The following is a 9,586-nucleotide window of genomic DNA, read 5'->3' as shown; positions in this document are numbered from 1 at the left end:
CTCAAAAGAAACCTTACAGGCAAGAAGAGGCTGGAAAGAACTATTCAAAGTCATGAAAGGCAAGGATCTACATCCAAGATTACTCTATCCAGCAAAGCTATCATTTAGAATGGAAGGGCAGATAAAGTGCTTCCCAGACAAGATAAAGTTAAAGGAGTTCATCATCACCCAGCCCTTATATATGAAAGATTAAAGGGACTTATTTAAGAAAAAGAAGATAAGAAATATGAACAGCAAAATAACAAGAAACTCACAACTATCAACAACTGAACCTATAAAACAAAAAGAAGCCCTGGCTGGTGTAGCTCAGTGGATTGAGTGCAGGCTGGGAACCAAAGTGTCCCAGGTGCGATTCCCAGCCAGGGTACATTCCTGGGTTGCAGGCCGTAACCCCCAGCAACCGCACATTGATGCCTCTTTCTCTCTCTCTCTCTCTCTCTCTCTTTCTCTTTCTCTCTCTCTCTCTCCCCCCTCCCTCCCTTCCCTCTCTAAAAAAAAATAAACAAATAAAATCTTTAAAAAAAAAACAAAAACAAAAAGAAACTAAGCAAACAACTAGAACAAGAGCAGAATCACAAAAATGGAGATTACATCGAGTGTTATCAGTGTTGGGGGAGGGGGAGAATGGAGTAAAACGTACAAGGAATAAGAAGTATAAATGGTAGGTACAAAATAGACAGGGGCTGGTTAAGAATAGTATAGGAAATGGAGAAGCCAAAGAACATATATGTATGACATATGCATATGAACTAAGGCGGGGGGTGCCAGAGGATGAAGGGGGTTGTGCTTTTAAGGGGCACATATGAGATCATGGCCACTTAATTTGGAGGTTTGGATTAGCAGACAATAAAAACCCCAAGTCAAAGGTGAATAGTTAAGCAACTTATTAAGCAAGAGCAAAGAAAAAGCAAGAATCAAGAGCATACATCACCAGACAGGAAATCACCAACACCTGAGTACAGACACTAGGGAATCCTGGAGACAGCAGCATTCAGGGTTTGTCTGGGGAAAGTTCTAAGCAAAGCATCCTTCTCTCAGGTGGGATTCCAAAGTCTCACTTTGGGGGGTCTGGTTAAATATGTTTCAGACAGAATTGGCTACATGCCAAGGACCTTTCATGACTTGATTGACTAACTGTTCCCTTCAGGAGAATAGCCAGTTCTTCCCCAAGGGAACGATCAGAGTTTACAGCTACTGAGTTAAAAATTAATGGTGCTTAGTTTTCCATTGAGAAGGGCTAGTTCTCCCTGAAAGACAGCACACCTATATTTCATTCTTACAATAAAAGTTCACGGCTCAGGCATAAATGGGGGGGGGGGGGGTTCTTAATATTTCTTTAACCCATCAGGGTTGCGGTGCAGAGGGTGATAAAGAGGAGAAAAAAATGGGACAACTGTAATAGCATAACCAATAAAATGTACTACTACTCTAATAATAATAGTAATAATAATTAACTAGCATAAATGGCATAAATAACAAAATGAGCTTACCACGGTAAAAAATGATCTGGTCCTGGAAGAATTAAGATGCCTTTTAATTTATCACAGTAGATTAAGAAAACAGAAATAAAGCCATGCATTATGTAAATAGTAAGGAAATTTGAAAAGTGCATTACTTATCTGGACTTTGGTATTTCCCATCTGGAAAACACATCTCCAACTCTTGTTTTTTAATATTGTTGTAGTCATTATATAACCTATTCTTCGCCCAGGTGAGCAGCTGTGTGTATACTGAGGCTGCCAGTGATAACTAGTTTCACATCCCTTACTATAAGCCATCCATTTATGTGAAATGGAAGTAAAGCATGCAGAAATTCCCTTGGATCTGAGAGTAGGGTTTCCCCCAGCAGAACTGTTTCAATCAGCATAAATCAGCTATGAATACCAGCCAATCAGAGTTTAGGAGGGAAAAGTATTTCCTAAATAAATATGATTCCCAAGAGCATGTTCTCTAAAGAATTTCTCAGGCTCGAAATCCAATCGAGGACTGACTCAGTAGAACTTCCTTCTACCACCATGAAGAAAAGTGGTGCTCTTCTGCTTTTGGGTTTCACCTTCCTGATTCTGATTGGAGTTCAAGGTGAGTTCTGAGTTACATTAGGTTAGTAAAGTCAGAGATTTAAACTGCTATAAAAGCCTCTTGATTTGCATAGTAGAGGTGATTGCTTTTTTGCATCAGCAAGTGACATGAGTCACTCATAAAAGCTTCTCAGTGTTGTTATATATTATACAAAGTTCATATCTTAGACTTTCCAAATTTAAAAAATCTCAGTCTTAGTGTGTGAATTCCTGGCATGTTGTGAGTGTCTGTACTTAACCAATTAAAGATCCAATAATCAGAAAAAATTTCCTAATCTGTTTACTATCTATCTTTGTTACTTTGAACGAATTAGTGAACTTTTCTAGATTTAAATTCCATCAGCTGTAAAATGGAGATTTTATAGTTATGGTTTTTCTACCTAGCTCATGATGTATGGCATATAGTAAGCACTGAGTAAATATGTATATATTTATAAATAATAATTTATATATAATTCTTACTATTATATAATTCTTATCTATTTCATATATGTATATATGAAGAAGAAATTAAACCCTTGCTGGTATGGCTCAGTTGGTTGGAATGTTGTCCTGTATACCAAAAGGTTGGGGGTTTTATTCCTGGTCAGGGCAGATACCTAGGTTGTGGGTTCTATCCCCAGTCACAGCGCCAGCCAGGGTGCTGGTTGGGGTGTGTGTAAGAGACAACCGATCAATGTTTCTCTCTCACATCAATGTTTCTCTCTCTATTAAATTAATAAACATATTTTTAAAAATTAAAAAAAAGAATTAAGAAATGAAGAGAGTCCTAGCTGGGTAGCTTAATTGGTTAGAGCATCATCTCAATGGGCCAAGGTTGCAGGATTGATCCCTGATCAGGGGACATACAAGAATCAGCCAATGAGTACATAAATAAATGTAATAACAAATTTATTTCTTTTCCTTTCTTTCTTTTCCTTTTTCTTTCTTTCTTTCTTTCTTTCTTTCTTTCTTTCTTTCTTTCCTTCTTTCTTTCTTTCTTTCTTTCTTTCTCTTTCTCTTTCTCTCTTTCTCTCTCTCCCTCCCTTCCTGTCTTTCTCTGTCTGTCTGTCAAATCTATTTTAAAAAAGGAATGAAGATAGTGTATTTTAAAGAATTTCCAAAAGTTTAAAGTACTATTAAAAAGCGAGGCAGTGGGGAGGATTATGATGGTCGTGATAACTGGTTATTATACATAGAGCTTTCTGTCCAAACCAACACCAACTGTATTCTACTAAGGGCACATAGTACATGGCTTTGGGAAATGCTTAGGAAACTGTGTTCCATATAGCACACATGAATTAGGTATCTGTGTGCCTGGCCTGCGATAGGCATTTCTTAAATATTGTGAACATCTTTTTTCCTGAAGTTGTATAATGTGGTAGTTAAGAGCAATGCCATCGGACTCAAAGTCTGTATCTGCCCCCTAAAAGCTGAATAACTTTGTTCTTAACTTATTTGAACTTTAGCTTTTTGTCTATATCGTGGAGGTAATACTTACTTCAAAAGTTTGTGGCCATGTTTATTAGACACTAAATGATAGTAATAACCATGAATAAGTCAAATACGTCATTTTTGTGGATCACCGAAGTTGAGACATTGCCCTACACCAGTGTGTGCTACCCATTCTCTTTCCCTTAGGATCTCCAATAAGGACCAGACGCTGTTCCTGCATCGACACAAAACAAGGGATGATCCACTTAAAATCCTTAAAGGACCTTCAACAGTTTCCCCCAAGCCCTTCTTGTGATAACACTGAAATCATGTAAGTAAAATTTCATCCAACATGCATGCATCATATTGGCAGAAACATTAAATTGATTGTGATTGTTACCCTCAGAATGCTTGTTCATACAGACACTTAAAACTCAGATGGTTGCTTCTCTGTAAATCTGACCTACTTCCTTATTAAAAAAAAAAAAAAAAAACTAAGTAATTGCGGGTAAGAGATTAAGAACAAATGTTTACATATTACAAAAATAATACATGTTCATTGTAGAAAACGTTTAATGAAAATAACCCAAAAGAAGAAAATAAATATTTATAATTCTTTCATCCAGTGACAAATACTGTTAACTCCTTGATATGTAGTTTTCCAGATCTCTCACATTTGCTTTGTGTTTGTGAATAAACACAAAGTGTGTGTGTGTGTGTATATATATATATATATATATATAAATACAATGTATGTACACAAATAAAATCATAAACTACATACTATTTGTAATCAGTTTTTTCACTAACACTATATCATGAACATTTCTTCATGTCAGTAAATCTTCTGTAATAATATCATCTTTTTCTAATAATATCATTTGTAGTGGCCAAATTATATTCCAGCATATGGATGTACCATAATCTGTATGATCAATGCCCAAATGTAGGTTACTTCCAGTTTTTTGCTATTGAAATTAAACTCATTATGGCAATATTGTGTCTTAAACTCTTTCCTAATAATAATGCCTTTCTAGAGAGCAGAATTTCTTGTTAAAGTATGTGCATACTTTAAGTCTTTCAAAGCCTAAATCAAGGATGATATGGAGAATGGCTACTCTTAGTCTCAGAGTGTGCTGAAAAACTAAAGAAAACAATCTTTATATTATTCCTGGAGAGTGTGCTGTGTGACTTAAAAAATCCAACCAGTCTGTTAACCTTGTTTTAAAACAACATTTTATTATGTTTTAAGTAGTTTCATTAGAAAATTTGGCAAAATTCATGCTGATTTTTATTGTTTTGGAAAAAAAAGTAGGTATTTTATTTTGCTTCTTCAGTTAAGCATAAATAGCTATTTCCAGAACAAAAGAACCAATATCATCTTTAGATATGAATTTCTCCCATTGCATATACCTGTTGGATTTTAAAAATTTATGGTTATATACTATCCTAGAAATTTATCTGTGTCCCCTCACTCATTTAGAAAATGAAAGGGCAGGTGGAGGGATTAGTCAAAGAATATATATGCCTAGCTCGTGGACAGACAATAGTGTGGGGAAGTCCAGGGGAGGTGGGGGGTGGGGGCTGGGTAGAGGTGGGTAAAGGTGGAGGGAAATGGGGAACATCTGTAATTATTGTCAATAATAAAAAGAAAAGAAAAGGCAGGAAAAAAGACTGGAAGTCTCAGATACTTATAGTAAAGCTGTAAGTACACTCTAATTGGGGAAGCACTTAAACTATTAAAAAATTTTTAAGATATCTTGTTGCTATTTCTTTGGCAGTGCTACAATGAAGGATGGGAAGCAAATGTGTCTAAACCCAAATTCAAGAAATGTGAAAAAATTGATTAAAGAGTGGGAGAAACAGGTTGGTAAAATGTAGGAACAAAATGTTCTTTCTCTTAAAAATTAACTGGAAGACAAAGAGTCTGTGTAGTTCTTTTAAAGGTACATTTTAAAAATTTATATTATTGTGCTCCTATTTTGTCTCTAGAATGATGTCTTCACTTGAGGTATAGTTATATTCCTACAGAGAGTGTCTCTTGTCTATCACGCCACTAGAATGTAGGTTCCATGAGGGTAGGTAGCTTATCTTTCTTACTCAACACAATAAATATGTATTGAATTGAACAGTAGTCTACTGAGGATAGAAAGGTAATAAGATATATACTTTCCTATTGTAGCAAATATTCTAATGATAAATTAAAGTGCAATGTGGCCTTGGCCAGGTGTCTCCGTTGTTGAAGCATCAACCCAATATGCCAAGGTTATGGGTTTGATCCCCAGTTAGGGCACACACAAGAATCAACCAATGAATGCATAACTAGGTGGAACAACAAATCTCTCTCTCTCTCTCTAGATTATATATAAATATATATATTTATTTATTTTATCTCTGTCTCTAAATATATATTATATATTAAATATATATTAAATAAGAGATTAAAGCACAGTGTGTGAAATATAAAATAAAAATATATACAAGAATCTTGAAGATTATAGAAGAAGGAGTAATTAATTTTGCTGGAGAAAGGGACAAGGAGAAACTATTAAGGAAGAGTTTTTATATCAGGTAACATTTGATTTGGGTCTTGAAGGTTAAGTAGTTCACCAGGAGGGTAAGGATATCATGAAAGAAAGAATAAAATCATGAGACAGCTTTCCATGTTCAGGGAACCTCGGGTTTATATGGAGTTTGTAGGGGAGGAATTAAGAGATTGAGGTTAAAAGGTAGACCGGGACCAAGTGGAAAGAATACTGTATGACACTCTGAGGTGTTATGTTTGAAGAGGGCCACAGAATATGTAGCGCGGAGTGTGGCTTCCGGAGTCTGACAGGCTAGTGGTACTGCAAAATACTAGCTATGCAACTTTGGTCAAGTCACCCTCTCCAAGCCTCAGTCTCCCCATAAGAGAAAAGTGGATGATAATAGTACTAACCTCAGAAGGTTGTACTTGGGACAGTTAGGCCATAAGCAAGGTTGGAGTGAGGGTAGTAATAAACTAGGAGAGTGGGCAAAAGAAGACCAATTGGAGGACTTCACCTCCTCCTCAAAGTGGGTAAAGAAGAGAACCTCAAGAGGAGCCCCTTCGAGAGTGGAGCGACTTTAATGTGGTTCTGAGGATAAAGAAGGACCACAATCTGGAGAGTTCAAATATCGTATAAGAAAGGAAAAACGGTAAGATGAAGAAATATTGCCCTTTTTTCCTCCTCTCTTTGCAGGCCAGCCAAAAGAAAAAGCAAAAGAAAGAGAAAAACATCAAAAAAAGCAGGAAATTTCAAAAAAGTTAAAAGACCTCAATGTCCTCCAAAGAAGACTACATAAGCAACCACTTTACCAACAAGCATTTTGTGTTAAAAAAGTTCTTTTTCATTATACTGAAATAATTCCAATAGAGGATGGCCCCTTAATCCATAAGCTTGCTTATCTGTCTAAAAATTTTAAAGCATCATGATAAAATTGTAATTAAAGCTAGAAAGTGGCTTTTAAAATCCCGATGTTAAGAATTGCTGGAGGTTATTGTTTGTCTTTATTCTTCCGCCTACAACCAGCTGAATTTCATCACGCTTAAGACCATGATCTTAGTAACACCCACATGTGGACAATTCCCACACAAACACATCCAACACTCAACAGCTGCTGGGACAGCAGCCCTATGCTTCCAAGACAGCCTGCAGTCTGCAGAGAGTATTCTGAGGCAGGCCAGCAAGCCCAGCTTGTTAGCATGGTGATAAGCCAAGCAGTTTGGAATTGAGCTGGACCTCGCCGAGCTGCCCTGGCCATTGGTACCTGTATTTGAATCAGCCTACAGGCCTCACATGCAATGTATCTGAGAGATAAATGCTGTTTCTTTTTTTCTGGGGACCACCACTGGTGAGCACTAGCACTTCACGTTCACAGTCTTCTATCTCGCTCTTGAGGCCATGTGACTCCATCTTGCCTGCCCAGGCTGACCACGTTATTTCTGTTGTTCCCTTTTGCCTCAGTCAAGCCAGTTCCTCCCTGTTCTACCACAGTTCAGTGCCTACCTCCTCTGCCATGCAGGCCATAATCTTGCTGACCTGGGTCGCAGCTCTCATTCTTTCCCCAACACCCCACAGGCCTGCTGTCTTCTCAGCACTCATCTTCACTTGACCCAGGCTTCAAGATTCAGTTCGGTCCTGACTCTTAAATGAAACCTCCCGGGCACTTGGATTATCTTAAAACTCTTATTTCACTTGTGCTCTTAATTATTTCGAATTGTTTTTTGTGTTAATCTAGCTCTCCAACCAGATTGTCAGCTCCTTAAGGATAGGGGCCACACTTTATTTCCCTGAAACTGCCACTGTGCCTCATATACTGTAGAACCAGGTTTTGAATAATTTCCTAGTTGCAGATGTTACAAGTTGGAGGACAACCAGACCATCTTTCAGAGCAGGAGCTGGCCATCTGTTGGCTACTCGATATTGATTAATCCCTGGTAACTTCTTTTAGTCATTATCTTCCCACCTCTGTCCCTGCAGCCCCCGGGGATGATGCAATATCCTTGTCTTATTACAACAGGATGTAATTTGTCCTCTTCAGCAGATTAGAAGGAAATGTTTAAATATTTGTGGATATTCTGAAGTGTTTGCATAAAATATACAAGGAAGCTAGAATGATAGAATCTTACAGTGAGACTCTTCCTAAGGGCTTTAGAAATCAACCAGTGTCCTTCCTTTCCCCCCACCCTCTACAAGGCTTCCTTCAGCACCATTCCTGACAAGCCTCAGTTTTCCATGATCTGACAAGAAAGCCACCAACATCCTTTTGAAAACTCATTGTAGGTAAATATGGATATCATTGTCCTTAAACGTCTTTAAACTTTTTCCAGAGTTTGTAAAGTATAGTGATTATCGATGACCTCACCAGGTCTCATGAAGAAAGGAGGTTTTAAGATACCAAGAGCTAGAGGGAGCAACACATCCTGTTAGTGGAGACATGGCTGGTATCCATTTAACCTCTACAGGGCTCAGAGACTCTTTAAGAGGAGCTTCAGTGAACTGTGTAGGACAGGAAGTCTTTGGTCAGAATTTAAACATATACCTACTTTCCCAAGTTTTGTTACTCCTTACACTGCAGATGATTTTCAGTGCTGGCCAGTGGTGATCCTGCCCATACAGCGTCTTAGCTCATCCTGAAACTCTAGCTTCTTTCATGTAACTTCCCTGAAAAATTTAAATGGCCCCTAATTGGAGAGTCTATGACCCAGTTACCATGCATGTCACAGGTAAAGTGGACAGTGTATATAGCTCATAACCAGAAACCACATATTATGACATATATATAAATGATAATCATTCACCATCTATATATGTATACTCACTAAGCAAATAATTAAGTTCAAAGCAGTAGTACCATATATACCTTGTACTCTGAAATAGTTTTTGTTAAGACGGTAGAATCAATAAATAAATCATTATGCAGAAAACAAATCTTGACTTTTTTATTGTCTTGAACACATACCTCAACTATGACATGCTTAACAGTAATTCTCACATGTCTTTATTCATTTGCTTTCATCTCAAATAAGGTGTAATTAAGATAAGGACATAGAAGCCGTTTATTTTATTTTTTAATTTTATTTTCATCATTGTCCAAGTACAGTTTTCTGTCCTTTACTCCCATCTGACATAGAAGCCCTTTAAAAGACTCTTTGGGGACAGAAAAAAAGTCTATGGAAAATGTGAAAGCAATGCCTTATAACAACATTGAGTTATAAGTGTTTATGTGGCATGAAATTTATTTTCTAATTCAGAAGGATAATTCTAATACAATGAGATATATACCCAGGGAACAAACAAAAAATGTCCTCTTTTACATATTCTAAAAGTATAAATGTTCAAATATTATAAGACCTTAAGTAATTATGGTGGAGATTTAAGCATAAGAGTGCAGGAAATTTGGGCTGGAGGTATGCAGTACGGGCTCTAAGAAGGGTGGGGGTGGGCAGAGAGTATCAGCCTGGTACATTTGAAGCCAGATGTTTGGGCAGGTGGCAGCTGCTGATTGTGGACATGACTACGTGCAAGGGCCTTAACCCAAAAAACAGCAGAATGCTGTGGGAAGAGCTAGGA

General features: G+C 37.3%; 1 protein-coding gene across 1 annotated transcript; it reads left to right on the top strand.

Moving 5' to 3' along the window:
- Positions 1–1,938: 1,938 nt before the first annotated feature.
- Positions 1,939–8,922, top strand: CXCL9 (C-X-C motif chemokine ligand 9). Its single transcript, XM_036022376.1, has 4 exons — positions 1,939–2,079; positions 3,699–3,822; positions 5,273–5,357; positions 6,713–8,922. Exons 1-4 carry the CDS (start codon positions 1,944–1,946, stop codon positions 6,779–6,781), a joined length of 414 nt encoding a protein of 137 aa, XP_035878269.1. The 5' UTR covers positions 1,939–1,943; the 3' UTR covers positions 6,782–8,922.
- The last annotated feature ends 664 nt before the right edge of the window (positions 8,923–9,586 follow it).

The sequence above is a fragment of the Phyllostomus discolor genome, chromosome 1 (assembly GCF_004126475.2).
Source record: "Phyllostomus discolor isolate MPI-MPIP mPhyDis1 chromosome 1, mPhyDis1.pri.v3, whole genome shotgun sequence".
NCBI lineage: Eukaryota > Metazoa > Chordata > Mammalia > Chiroptera > Phyllostomidae > Phyllostomus > Phyllostomus discolor.
This window is presented reverse-complemented; position numbering and strand designations above follow the sequence as displayed.